Below are 15,031 nucleotides of genomic sequence, written 5' to 3' on the forward strand. Positions count from 1 at the left end.
ACCCCCAACCTTGTGAGACTTATTCCATTCAATTATCAGGTATGTTCCATCACATTTTCCCATTATTTTTTATTCTACTGATGTTTGTTCAATGAACATTCACATCCTTCTAGGACTAAGTAAAAATAAGAAACCATAATTTTCACCTTTTCCCTCCTTTCCACTCCCACCATTCACATATCTACATTGTTCTTCCTTCAAAACAAAAACTTGATCTGCAAAGAAATGCAAGGTTCCAGCCTCCCCACTTAGCTTTATGTTTTGTTTTTACTTACCACTCTCACAGGTGGGCAGTGGTGTTGGCCCCCAGGTTTTATTTGCTTGGCACCAAACAGATTTGTTTCCTTTCATGGTGAAGTTGGTATTACAGGTAAATGTCACAGAATCACCATGTCTGTATGGTGGTCTAGATTTTTTATCTCTGTATCCTCCTGGTACTATGGGCTCAGAGCAGAAAGAATTTCTATTATACAATTCACATACAGGAGCAGCTTTATCCCAGATTCCTTTCACTTGGTCTTTACTTATACAAAAAAGACTTCTTTCTCCAATGAGGCGGAAGGCACCTACACAAGAGTACCTTACCACAGTGTTAAGATATATGGGACCAGAAGAATAACTATTCCGACCATTTGTGATAGGAGGAGGAGGGCCACAAGAAATCCCTGAAAAGTAAACAAGGCAATATGTGGTCATACTAATTATGACAATGAAAAGATTTAAATTTAGATGAAAGGTCCAAAAATAGGTCATGTCACTTTTTCAGAAACAGACTTAGAAATTTGTATGATTTATTTCTTACTCATCGTCTGTCCTTATCCCCAGCCTCTCAGGATCTTACCTCTCTCTCCCATCTGCAGCAAACAAATCAACTGGTCTATAAACACCATGCTGACCAACAGCAACAATGAAACAGAATTTATCCAATAGTTTAGAGTCTCATCAATTTTTATAGTGAAACAAAAGGCAAAGAGCACACAAGAAGAATCTTAATAATATGTTAATCACATGTGGGGAAACACCATACACTAATGAAATTTGGTTTTAATAGACTTAGTTTTAAATCCCCACTGTCATTTAATAGCTGTGTGACTAGGCAAGTCTTACCCTCTCAAAGCCTCAATTTCTTTGTCCATAGTATAATCCAAGCTAGTTCATAAGGTTACAAGGAAAATCCAGTGAGATAAAAGTACCTGAAAATTACAAGAATGATAACTGGAACATGCTAACCATCCGATGCCTGTTTCAAACATACAACTGGGGCTACAAGTGGTGAGAATGCATTTTGTCTTACTACTGAAGATTCTGCAGCCTCTCTACCGATCTTTTGTTACCCTTTGATGTTGAACCCCTTTGAAAAAGCCCACAAGAAGTGATCAGAGGTTTTGGATAATGACATCATAGCCTTTATTTACTTGTCCTAATACACATGAAGGATATTGCTACAGCTGTGTTGATGTATGCACATCTTTCCTGAATGAGTCTCAGAATAAAGGGAAAACTTCCAACATCCAGGACATCTGGTTGATTTCCAGTGAGCTTCACGAGTTGCTCATCAGTGGAGGAACTGGCATAAGAAGACACAGCCAAACCATTTCAGCACCTCAGTGCTACTCAGTTTCAGTAGGGAGAATGTTGAGAGCATTTATCTTTATATATATAGAATACTTGATACAATATATAGTCAATTCAATGAATTGAGTTTTGGTCTGCATCCTAGATCATAGAGAAGACTGGCATACATCTATTCAAAGTACACATATGTATAAGATGTTATGCATGGGAATACACCAAAAATCAGAGAACAAGATCTGTACTTTATTACTTTTGTTTTCTACTCACGTTCACAGACAGGAAATGTATTATTCCAGAATACTCTCATTCCTTCTGAGACACACTGACTAGAAGATTGGCCACTTAATCGGTACCTTAAATAATAAGGGGTAGCAAATCATCACCAGAACAAATAAATTTTCAGCTGCATGGAATTAATCACTTCTCTCAAGTATGCAGTATTAATGGCCTCTATTGTTTTTCTGAATCATCTCTGGCTTAAGGAAAAAGTCAAAGTTTGCGAATCAGCTCAGCTATGTCATGACTTCAGACCAAGTTAAAAGAAACAAACAAAAAAAATCCTAATGATAATATTATCTTTTTGAATTCTCCCTTTTCTCTTTGGTATCTAAATGTTAAAATACTCTTGACCATTTAGAAAGAAAAAACCTCAGTTCCTACTGACAAAAACATCAAAGACCTTGTTACCTAAGATACACCATAAAGTACCCCCTCTTACTGAACCCTCATTTTTCTTCATAATAGGAGCCTTAATTTTGTGACCCCCAATTTTGCTTTTTCATATGATGAAAGGACAATTCCCAGCTCTCTCTGGCCATACACAATACATACCATTGGACAAAAATCAATAACATTTGCTTAATATTAGAATTATTAGTCATACAAGGTAAAGAAAATAAGAGGAAAAATCATAAAGAGAAAAAAAAATTAGCTATCTTTAAAGATCATTGTTTGCAATGCTTAGCTATGAGTCGTAGGTCTCAGTTCAGGCCCTCTCCCCTCACACTCACCCCTTATCACAAACAAATGAAACCACTGCCCCAAGCTGGAGATTAGGAGGAGTCACCACATGGCCATTGAGAAGTTGGTTTGGAATGGCATCGCATGATTTTGCTAGGAAAAAAGAGACAAGGCTGGCACATGAGGAGTCAGGAAACAGTTCGGTTTCCTTAAGATGGAATAAAGTTTTAGGCACCTTCACATTCAGGGGCTGCATAGCTCCAGGCTCCCAAGGATGTACACTGGATAGGGTTACTTCCAATAAGGGTATAGCCAGGGTCACAGCTGTAGGATACTTCCTGTCCAATTGGAAAGAATTCCTTATCCAAGATGTTATAACTACCATGGTTGATATGTGGAGGTGGTAGACACCCTGAGAAGAGAACAGGACCAGAGGTCTTTTATTTCTGAAATAAGAACTTTCTCTTCTACAACATAAGCCAAGTTGAGGTAGGCAGAGGTGGGATGAAGGTGGTTATGCCAACACGTCTAAGTGTAGGGCAGAGACTCCTTTGGCTGGGGTGGAGGTAAAATGGGACTAAGGTGTTACTTTTTTAGATATGATGAACCATGAAACTCTCTGCTTTCCCTATCTTGATCTATGCTGGGAAACATGACACCCACTCATCAATTTCCATTCCATTTAACTAAAAAAGGTCTTGGATATTCTCTCATTCATATTGTAGCCAAGGGAACCTAAATATTGTAATACATTTTCACCATCAAAATGTACCTCTTTCTTCCTGCTGCCCCCAAACTAGATTGATAACATTTCTTGAGTCTTGTGGGAGGGCCTCCCAATGATGCCAGGTTTTTAGTAAGTCAGACATTTCTTAATAAGAGTAGGATAGAGAGGGAGAATGGGGAAATGACCCAGTCTTAATTCTAGCCTTATTCCATAAAGGCCACATTTTTCAATATGAGAATGTATAAGGTCTACAATATTTTTAATCAAATTCTGACACCAGCCAATTTCCAATAGGATTGAGAGTTTTTTTATTCTTGTTTAAATAAAACTGAATCAAATATGCATTTTGGGGAAAAAAAACTCTCTTCACTGGTTCACTCTTTCTTTCTTTCTTTCTTTCTTTCAAACATCTTCTAATTTGCCCTACATTAATGCAAATCTGGTACTGTCCCAGAATATAGTAAATCTCCTACTTCTTCAAAATTTAGTTATTACTTTCACAGTTTAGTTTAAAATTCTTTAATCAGCAGACCCAACTACCTATACTGTCTTTCTCCTTATCTTCTATTAAGTGCCATGCATCTATTTCTCTAAAAGTTTCCTTTTGTTTCTAGATCCTCAAATTTCAACACAACTCACCCTTAAAGCACTTTGGCAGTGGAGGATTCCATTTGCTGTTTGATTGGCACCATACTATGTGGCTGCCTTTCATGGTAAAGCCAGGCTTACACCTAAACATCACAGCATCATTTAAAGAAAATGAACGTCCAAATCCAGATTCCATAATCCCATTTTCAACTTCTGGAATTGGGCATTTGACTGGAAGAATACACTGAGGGGCAGGGCCACTCCAGATGCCAACTCGATTGTCTTTGCTGGTACAATATATTGACTTCTGACCCACAAGGTCAAACAGCTTTTTTCCATTTGGTCCAGTGTGGCACTTATAAGTCACCACCATTCCATAGAAAAAGTCCTCTCTACTGCTGCTGTAAAAGTCCCCATTGGAGATGGCTGGGGGTGGCCCACAAGGTATAGCTTTTGAGGGGTAGGTGGGAAAAAAGAGAAGGCATTTAAAGGTTATACCTTCTGGGAATTTTGTCTTCACTCTTGCAAACCACACTTCAACTCAGCCAACAATTAACCCAGATTATTGAAATTCTGTATCCTCATCTTAAAGATGATTCTGAATAGGAAGTATCAAGGTAGAAAGATTCATGGACTGGCCTGATGAAAAGTCAAGAAACTATGATCTGATCACCATTCCTCCCACCCCTCACCCCAAAGTACAGAAAAACGGTTGTGGGAAACACCTAGGGTGGCCAAACATTTTGGATAGAATAAAGATGCCAGTGTGTAATCTCATAACATATTTTAGATTTAAGCACTTATTCACGATGAAATAACTTATCATCAAAGAACAGTAGTCAAAGGAAAGTGTGGTGGGATTGGGAGATGCAGTAGAAGAGAAACCACAGCTCTGTGCCCAGAATGATCCAAACCAAGTATAACTCTCCTGGGTGCTCATTTTGATGTGTAGATGCCCAGTTTCCTTCTAGAAGGGTACTAGAGGAGGTACATAGGGTGCAATGAAGGAATCATCTTACTCACATTCACAAAAAGGCATGTCGTTATCCCAGGTTACAGTATTGTCTGAGATAATACATGTAGCAGATGAAACACCAAAAAGTCGATATCTAAAGACAAAGAGATGAGTGATAACCTCCCAGCGAAATGGATATTTTAGGAAAGCTTAGTTCTTTTTCTACTGAAATGGCAAAGGATAGAATATCATATATGACAAGTAAAAGATAGAATATCATGTATGACAAGTAAGGACTCATACAAAAAGTTCAATAATCTAAAGCCAAATGAAATTTGGCTCCTGGTCAGGAAGGTTGGAGACTTAAAATCAGAAGAATAGCCCAAATTTCTTTCTCATCTATAGAAGTGGATAATCTTAAAGAGTTATCTCTAGATCAGGATGGTGATTCTGTTTTTGCTTATCTATTTTTAAGGGTAGGTGGCAATTACTTGGATTTCTTTTGAAGAACTGACAGTTTCTTGTTGAAACCACTGTTCTAATACTCATGTATTCTGGAGATGTCTCCTGCCAACTCACCCTTGATCACAAGAAAATGTAATTGTTGACCCAAGCATGACACCCGTGGGTATGAGGACAGAGCCATGGAGGAGTTCTCCAGGACTTGTACATGATTTACCTATAATGGAGAACAAAACAAAACAGAATTTGGGACTGGAATTTGGGGGATGTTCTGTGTTTTATATTAAAACCAACCTGATTGGACTTGCCAACTAGCCTACTTACACTTAATCAAAACCAATTTTGACATTTACAAAACTTCTATCTTCCAAAGGATCAATCAACTTCAGAACACTATTTGTTTAAAGCATACACTCTATATTTCCGAGTATGGATGCAAACATTATTAGGGTCAATCATAGTTTACAATCTCTATTTCCCCTTTTTATAGTCTGTCAGTTGATGGCATCATTTACCAAGTCTGTGGCTTAAAAAAACCTCATTGTCATTACTTCCTTTCTATAACTAATCCTCTCCCCACCGCTCTTCATTCAAGTGGTAACCAAATTTTAGTGACTAGATTCCAGAAATCTCTCTCCAAATCAACTATTTAGTCATTGCTGAAATCTCTAATTGGATCATTGACTAACCTACATCTTCTATACCACTGCACATAATATATTTCAGAAGTACAAACATGACCACGCCTCTTCCTGCATTTAAAAATTTGCAGTGACTTAACCATTATTTATCAGAAGAAAAAATGCATGGCTCATTACAAATAAGCATCAGTCCACTTAATTAACTGTTATTCCCCACCACGCAACTTATACTCCAACCACACTGAATTACTATTTTTTCCAAAGATTCCCTGTTCTTTTGTACTTCTATGCTTTTGAATATGCTGTCTCCTCCACCCATAATGCCTAGATTTCCCTAATTCTCCAAGATGGCCTTTGTTATTTACTTCTCTATGGTCTCATAGAACTTTCTCTCTACAAATAAAAGAAATTACATCAGATACAGCATTTATTTAAAAGCCAGTCTTCACAGCGGGTATAGGAGTTCCTCAAAGGCAGAGACTAATTTTTGTGTATCCCCATCCCTATCACCTAGCCTAATGCTTAACACATAGCAGTTACTGAAAAATATTTCTTGAATTGCATGGATAAGAATGAAATGACACCAGTGTTCTTTGTATACTAACTTTTAATCTTACTCTCACACAGTATAGAGACCATAGAACGAATTTATGGATCTTAAAGTATTAACCAAAGTTCTTATGAATAAAAGAAACATGGAGAACCCAGAAGCCCCCTTAATTTAAGATGATTTGCTAATTTGATGGTCTTTTATCTTGAAATTAGCTCATAGAGATATGCTGATAAACCCAAAGATGCCTTTTTTACAGATTACTCACGTTTACAGAAATCCTGAGCATCTGACCACTTGGAGGTCTTTAGGCAGGTGATAAAGAATGACCTCTTGATATACCCAGGAAGACATTCATATTCCCAAGACGTCCCAACAGCAAACTCAGACTGATCACTCTTAACTTTAGGCTTAGCAAAATGATACCTTGGCAGGGGCTTACACTGACCTAGAGACAAAGACCACAGGAATATCAAAACTAGGAGAGACTGAAACTTCTACTCTGCTGCTGTTTTGTCATTACCCTGACAACTTTGATCTTTAGAAAGTAAACCTAAAATGCAGCAGTATTTTCTGGGGCAAACAACGGATCTTGCAGTATGGGTGCATATACAGAGGTAGAAGTTCAGAAGTTCCAAGACTTTTTAGGACAGACTTAGAGGAAGAACTAGAGAAAATACTTTTTTATAAAATTCCACAAAGATTCTGGAGTTTTTCCATCTTCTTACAGGTTCATTACAAAAATCTAAAACCTTATAAATAAAAACCTTCCTGGGATAGCAGGGGAACTAGTACCTTAGAGACCCCTAAGCACAGCACATGTATGACCCTCTAAAGTTATTTTAATGAATTCACATTACTCTGTTAATCATTAAATCTTTTGGTCCTAGCAAGATGAAAATATTTTCATTATTCTTCATTATTTTATTCCATTAATCTAGTAGAATCATATACTCCCCTAAGAGAGCATAGTAAATATTTCTGATGGGTACTAGATAAAAGGAACTAGTCGATTTGAGACAGTTCCCTATGATTAATAATATTATTATTACTATTAATGAATCATATTATACTAGGAGATGAGTAAGAAACTGTAACACCCATATATTTGAGGATGTACCTGGAAAAGTCATTTTTCTGGGCAAAGGGACCTTTGAATAGCAAATTTATAAATCTCTTTTTCAAACAAGTTTGAGACAGGTACAGGTGAAAGTCAAAGAATAAACATGAACTAAATGAACAACTGCAACACAGAGCTCCCAAGGTTGCAGCCAGACTCAGTCTTCCTGTGGCCTGACACTTCTGTTGGAGAAGTCATGGACAGGACCTAAGAATAGCCATCACTGTTGGGACCCAGGTATCACTGGTCTTCTTCTATTTCTCGCCTCAAGTCCTTTGGTTTTCTTCCTTAACCACCGCAAACGTCTCCAAGTACATACCTGTACAGAACAGCAAGACTAAAGGGAAAGTAAAGGTTTGATCTCAAAGAAGACCAGTTTCATGACCCTGGCATTACTTGTGCCAATTCATCTTAGTTAAATTATTTAATCTATAATTACATAATGTGAATAAGGACAATACCAAGTACTTCTCCACAAGCAGGAAGACCAATTTAAATCTGTAATGGTGAGTAACAATGATGGGGACCAAGATGAAATGGAGACCCAAAAGCAGCAAGAGCAGAAGGGTACTTCATAATGTTATCTTCTGAGGTGACACAAGATGAGAATTATACTTTCTGGATGATAAATAATGGGAAAATCTTATCCCCAATAAGACTTGACACTCTCTCTTTGGGGGGGGACAATAGTTTTTATTTGTAATGAATTGTCAAAAATCCAGGTCACAAGAATTTCCAACAGTCGTGTTCTCTTCCATATCAGAGAAAAGGAGGTTAGTCCATGAGCCATTAAGAAATAAAGTTTTTCTTAAGGGTCACTGCACCCTCTTCACATCATTCTACAATCAAAAGAAAAAATTAGTGTAGATCCTGACTGTGTCTAAAATAGAAGACAGTGGTAAGACATTAACATGTGCATTTTTCAAACCATGTTAAAAATTGATTAAGTAAAGCAGTTTCTGGAGAACCAGGATGTATTTAACTCTATTTGGGGTTCAAGAGGCTTTACTTGGAATGGCTCAGAAATCCATTTGAAATGAATAAAGAATATACAAGGTAATAAAAATAAAACAGAAAGGTCAAAAAGCAGATAGGAGAAAAATTATGATTGAGAATGAGAATTATAATCAAATGCCTTACCACTGGGTTTCCTGGCTATTTGATCATTTTTTCAAAGACAGTTACACATTTTAACCAAGGTACTGTCCCAAACATAGGAGTATGCTGTGACCATTAGAAACAATGTTTTTACCCTCATGGAATTTATATTCCTATAGTGGGAGACAGGGACAGATAAATACCAATAAATATTATGTAAAGGAGATAACCAGAGTGATGTGTCAAAATGTAATGCACCAAGGGTAGGGGGCAGGGAGACATAGGACTTCAGCTATTATGGTTGAGGAAAGCCTATGAAGAGGAGACATTTAAGTTGTGACTGAAGGGCAGCCAATCAGGTACAGCACTGAATAAAACATTTTAGGCAGAAGCCTAACAGCAGGGATGGGTTTGCTATGCTTTAGGGATAGACAGAAAGCAAGTATGACTGGAATGTAGTGATCATACCAATGGAGTGGTGGGAGACCAAGTTAGAAAGCTAGCAGGAGGGATCATATTAGATTTCTTAGGCCACATTAAGAAGTCTAAGTGGAAAAGTCACATGGCCTGATTTACCTTTTAAAAAGAATAGTCTGGCAAGTGAGTGAAGAATGCTCTAGATTTTTTTTTTTAGAAGTAGAAAGTGCACGTCTGGAGACTATTATAACAGTTCAGACAAAAATGAGGCTTGGACCAAATGCAGACAGTGAGAAGTGGATGAGTTTGGAATACATTTTAGAAGCAGAAACTTGGGATGCCTGGATGGCTCAAGGGGTTAAAGCCTCTGCCTTCAGCTCAGGTTATGATCCTAGCATCCAGGGATCAAGCTCTGCATCTGGGATAGGTCTCCGCATTGGGTTCTCTGCTCAGCAGGGAGCCTGCTTCCCCTTCTCTCTCTGCCTGCCTTCCTCTCTGCCTACTTGTGATCTCTGTCTGTCAAATACATAACTAAAAAAATCTTTAGAAGTAGAAACTTTTTGTTGTATTGGGGAGAGGGATAAGAAAATGGCAGGATTTAGTAACATCTTCGAAGTTACTTATGGTGACTTGAGCTACATGGCTGATGGTAATACCATGTCCTAAAGATGGGAAAGCACCATTGTGTGTGTGTGTGTGTGTGTGTGTGTGTGTGTTAAGGTGTGTGCAGAACTGATTCCATGTTAGAGTTGGTATATTTAACACACTTTTGGGCCCCCACATGGACATGCATGAGGGCAGTTGGATGTACAAACTTTCCACTCAGTAGGGAGTTCAAGACTACAGATAATAAATGAGTCATATAAACATATAAACATATAAACAATATTTAAAACCATGAGATTGGATGAGATCTCTTAGGAAGAAGGTATGGAGAAAGGCAGAACAGGCCCAGGGCTGAGCGCCAACACCTTACAACATTTCAGATAGGGCAAAAGAGACCAAGAGTAATCATAGAATTACAGAGGAAAAAAAAAAAAAAAAAACAGAGGGGAGAGGAAGTCAAATAATAGGAAGCCCTGTTTTGGATGATGAGAATGAAAATGGTGTTAAGAGAAAGGAAGTAATAAGCTTTTGTCAAAAGACTGAGAAGATAAGGAGAGAAAAAATGACCATTGGATATGCCAGCATGAAGGTCAGTAGTAACCTTGCTGATAGTAGCTTTAGGAGAATGTGGGGGAGAGAAGCCTCTCTGAGGTGGGTAAAGGAGGTAAAGAAATGTGAGCAAGCAGTGGATGAGAAGTTTTGAGAAGAGGGATGAGAAGGAAGAGAAGGGGTCATGAGAAGTCCCTGACCTGGTCCCATAAAGGATACACTGGACCATATTTAACTGCTGGTAGGGATGATCCAAGAGAGAGGTACAAATGGGTGACAGAAGATGGGATATTTGCAGAAGTCAAGTCCTTGCACAGGCAAGACAGGATGGAATGCAACCATAATTCAGAAGGAGGAGTTGACTGTTGTCGGGAGGAAATACATTTTTTTCCATTGTTACAGAACCCCTCATTATGTGCTAGTGTTGAGGGATTCATCAGGCAAGAAGTCAGATAAAGACCTTGCTCTCATGAACTTGTATTCCAATGAGAGAACAAACAACAAAGTAAAAAAATGAACAAGAAGGTCTCATATGAGGACAAGTTCTCTGTGGAAAATAGAACACGGTTGTGTGATAGAGTGTGACCAAGTTTCAGACTACTTCCGATGAATCAGAGAAGGGTGGGCAGGGGAGGTGAGACCTGAAAGTAAAGGAGACAGGCAAGAGACGGTATGTAGGAAGTGCACTTCAATAAACGGAAACCGTAGTCTAAACAAATATGAACAGCAAGAAGACCAGTGTGGCTGGAGCAGAGGGAGTAAGGGGAGAGAACAGAAAATTTCAGAGAGAGACAGAGACCTGTAGTCAAGGTTAAAGAGCTAATCACATCTAATTTGATGGGAAGCCGTTGGCAGGTTTTAAGCAGGGGAGAGAGGATCTGATCTCAGATGAAGGTAGATAACTGGTAAATAAGGGAATTCCTATTTAATGATTTTGTTTTCTTAGGGTAGGATGACATCAGTCTAGGGAAGAGTGAAATTTAAGAATGCAGGAAATTAGAATTGGTTTATGCAAATAAACAAAAGGAGAAAAGTGGGAAAACTCTAAGAAGAAAATTTGCTTCCTATATGACTTTGCTCATAGCTGTGTACCCTATAGACAAGTTGCTTCAGAATCTTCCAGAGTACTTGTTAAACTGTTTCCCGGGGCCACACCCCAAAGGAGGGAATCTCTGAAGCATGAGACAGAATCCAAGAACTTGGTGCTTTTTAAAAGGCATCTCAATTTCTCAAAAAATTAAAAATAGAACCACCACATAATCCAGAAATTCCACCTCTGGGAATATATTGAAAGGAAATGAGAACATTAACTCAAAAAGAGATCTGTACCCACATGTTCTTTGCAGCATTATTTACAGGACATGGAAACCACTTTAGTGTTCATCAGTGGAGGAAAGGATAAAGAAGTTGTGGTATGTATATATATAATAGAATATTATTCAGCCATTAAAAATGACAACATGGATACACCTTGAAGGCACTATGATAAGTGAAACATGTCACACAGAAAGACAAATATTGTACGATCTCACCCATATGTGGTATCTAAAAACAAACAACAACCAAACAAACCGAACACCCAGAACCACACCGAATTCATAAAGAAAGAGATCAGTTTGTGACTGCTGGAGGTGTGATGGTGGGAGGGCAAATTGTAGGAAGGTGATCAAAAGGTACAAATTTCTAGTTATAAGATAAATGAGCACAAGGAGATGATGTTCACCATGAAGACTAGAGCAAATACTGCTGTATGATATGGAGGGAAATTAAGAGAATAGATTCGAAGGATTCTCACTACAAGAATAATTTTTTCTTTTCCTTTTATTGCATCTAAATGAGATGACGCACACCACTCCTGGGGTGACCATTTCACCATATATGTAAATGAAATCATCGCGGGTATATACCTTAAACTTACACAGCAATATGTCAATTATTCCTCAATAAAACTAGAAAAATAAATACATTTTGTAAAAGGTACTTCAAGAGCTAGTTAAGCATCCTTCAAGTCAGGAACTGGCCCAGAGTCCAGGGATAGTCTAGGGAGGGTATATAATAGAAGCAATAGTCAGGAGGGGTGTGTGGGCAAAGCATGAGCAAAGGACCATGGGGGATAGTCAGGCAAGAAGATGAACAGTGTATTCATGATTAGAAACAGTGGAGAGTTGAGGGGGGCCATATTTAGATGGGATCCAACTACAAAAAGCTTGAAAGGCTGAAGACTTAGTTTTTTCTTTTTTTAAATCCCACAGGCAGTAGGAAGTAAAGGAGTAGTATAATGAAAAAGTATATTTTAAACTTTTGGTCTTCACCATTGGCAAGTTGAAGGCTAGTATCAAGAGTGACACAGGTAAAACAATCTGAGGGGTTTGAAGTGGCGGGGGTGTGTGGGAGGTTGGGGTACCAGGTGGTGGGTATTATAGAGGGCACGGATTGCATGGAGCACTGGGTGTGGTGAAAAAATAATGAATACTGTTTTTCTGAAAATAAATAAATTGAAAAAATTAAAAAAAAAAGAGTGACACAGGTAATCATAATACAATTAGAATATTGGTGTAAGAATGCTAAGACAAATGACAGAAGCTATGTGACAGCTAATGTGCTGGAACAGTTGACAGGCAGACCTGATCGTTAAGTGTCTTGGAGTTCAGTGACCAGAGGGCAGCTCACACTGGTACTGAGAGGGGATGAAGAACTGGGCAGGGCTGGTGAAGAACCTGATTTTTAATTGATAATATCCAGTAGGAACGGAATACTGATGAGAAGCCAGGTCTGGAACTGTGCCATGCAGATGGGTTAGGGAAAGTTGTGAACATAACACTTTTTCAAAGGAAGTTAACACATAGGAGAGAGAAAGAAAGTTACTAGTCTGGGGAAATGTTCAACTAATAGGACCAAGAGAAATTTGGATGCAGGGAGCAGACAATTTGCTTCTGTTGAAATCGAACCAATGTATCTCTACAATTAAGAAGCTGGGATGATCATACTTAAATGCCGGCTGCAGAAAATTGGGTCTCTACCAGTCTTAGGACTGATACTTAGTGGTCACAAGTAACACCCAACTTTCATTTGCCTAATTTCATGTCATATTCAAGGCAGCTCAGGAAGGTGGTAGTGCAGTTTACCACTAGCTTCATTTTACAGAAGAAGAAACTGAGGGTCAGGGAGCTATAAGACTTGCCAAAAGTCACCCAGTTATTGAGGTCTGCAGAGACCTTAACTAGGAATTCGCTGTATTCTGGAGATAATGAGAAAGTCAGATCCACATGTAGCCAAGAGACTCTAATCTTAACAAACTACTATATTTCTGTAAAATTAAGTCACTTGGGGGGTAGGGTGGGGTGTTAATAAAGCTAGCTTTGTGCGCACACCTGCAGGTTGAATGAGACCTTCTGGAGCCCTTACCATTAAAGGAATAAGTAATACGAAGATGACTGTAGTTTTGATTCACATTACCAACTTTTCTCAATAGCTGCAGGTGTTTCTCATTTAGAATGTCTTTACCAGCAACACATCAAAGTTCAGAAACCATGAAAACCCCGCGTCAGAACCAGACATTATTCTTACTGGGGAAGTCAGCGGGAGGTCTTTCACACATCACGGGTAGGTTCTGGTTACTTGGCCAGCGTTAGCGCTTACAGACCTCAGGCAGAGAGCGATGAGCATCTGCTGGGTCCCGGGAGCCGAGAGCCCATGCAGAGCAGAGAGAGTGGCCCCAACCCCAGAAGGAGCACCAGGAGATCCTGGGGGTCCCCCAAAGCGAGCGGAAGGCTGTCAAGCATCCAGCACTGATCGGACCTTCTCGCTTATTCACTCTGCTTTGCACCGCCGCAGAGAGGCCGTCCCTGCCCCAGACGTGTCCCTACCCGCCCCTCCCAGCTCACCGAGAACCCCCGGTGCGATGACAGCCAGGCAAACGCAGAGCAGGCCCGCAGCGCCCATGCCCCGGCGGGAGCCCCAGCGGCAGGATGCGTTGCGAGACACTCGAGCCTCGGACAGCTCCGGGAGAGGAGGGCTGAAGCAGGAGACAGCTGAAAGCTAGGGCACGGGGGCCCTTAAATAGAGTTTGTCGCCACGTGCTAGCTTTGCGCGCACACCTGCAGGTTGCCTGGGGCCGGACGCCAGCGCGTGTTAGATCCGCCCGGCCCGGGCTCTGGGGTGCGGGCGGGAGGGGGCGAAGGGGCCAGGGGCAGGGGGGCGGAGCGACTGTGACCCGGTCTTTGGCTCTGGCTCTAGCCCTCAGCGCTGTGGCTTTCCAACTTTTTTTTTTTTTTTTTTTCTTTTCTTTCTTTCTTTCTTTCTTTTTTTTTTTTTAACCGAACAATATCCTGCATCCACTTTTGTCTCTCTGGAGAAATGAAACAAGTTTCACAAAATAGTACTCACTCTTGCTAATCTATAATGCCCTCTCCTATTGTTCTATTCTATTCTGTGCTATGCCATGTCATGCCATGCCATGCCATTCCAAAATTCTGGTTTGAATCCAATAAATTCATTTCAAAAGCTATTAAAGCTTCAAGTCCTCCGTTTAAAGAAACAGTTTACTTAGAAAGGAAATTTATAAATAGCAGCCACGTCTCCTCTTATGCCCTTTTTATTTTGAGGCAATTTCTACAGAATATTTCGAGAATGGTGCAAAGAATTCCCATATATCCATCACCCAGATTACCCAATGTTAACATTTCACTATATTTCTTTTATCATTCTCTCTCTCTTTACATAGACAGAGATAGATAGCTATAGGTGTAATTGCCTATATATAGAGCGATCTATATATACACAC

At 39.4% G+C, this 15,031-nt stretch overlaps 1 protein-coding gene across 6 annotated transcripts in view; it reads right to left on the bottom strand.

The window, feature by feature from the left end:
* Positions 1-14,388, bottom strand: part of CR2 (complement C3d receptor 2) — a 35,047-nt gene extending 20,659 nt beyond the window's left edge. For 2 of the 6 annotated variants that reach the window (XM_059145278.1, XM_059145277.1), the window contains exons 1-9: positions 14,133-14,388; positions 6,727-6,906; positions 5,385-5,484; positions 4,874-4,959; positions 3,902-4,300; positions 2,771-2,947; positions 2,586-2,688; positions 1,843-1,928; positions 276-665 (exon numbers count right to left, since the gene is read on the bottom strand). In XM_059145278.1, coding sequence (XP_059001261.1) covers positions 276-665; positions 1,843-1,928; positions 2,586-2,688; positions 2,771-2,947; positions 3,902-4,300; positions 4,874-4,959; positions 5,385-5,484; positions 6,727-6,906; positions 14,133-14,190 — 1,579 coding nt within the window. In that variant the 5' untranslated portion in view covers positions 14,191-14,388. The remainder of the gene's footprint in view (positions 1-275; positions 666-1,842; positions 1,929-2,585; positions 2,689-2,770; positions 2,948-3,901; positions 4,301-4,873; positions 4,960-5,384; positions 5,485-6,726; positions 6,907-14,132) is intronic. The other 4 variants (XM_059145279.1, XM_059145281.1, XM_059145282.1 and 1 more) reach the window with 4 other exon arrangements.
* Positions 14,389-15,031: the final 643 nt, after the last annotated feature.

The sequence above is a fragment of the Mustela lutreola genome, chromosome 14 (genome assembly GCF_030435805.1).
Source record: "Mustela lutreola isolate mMusLut2 chromosome 14, mMusLut2.pri, whole genome shotgun sequence".
Lineage (NCBI taxonomy): Eukaryota > Metazoa > Chordata > Mammalia > Carnivora > Mustelidae > Mustela > Mustela lutreola.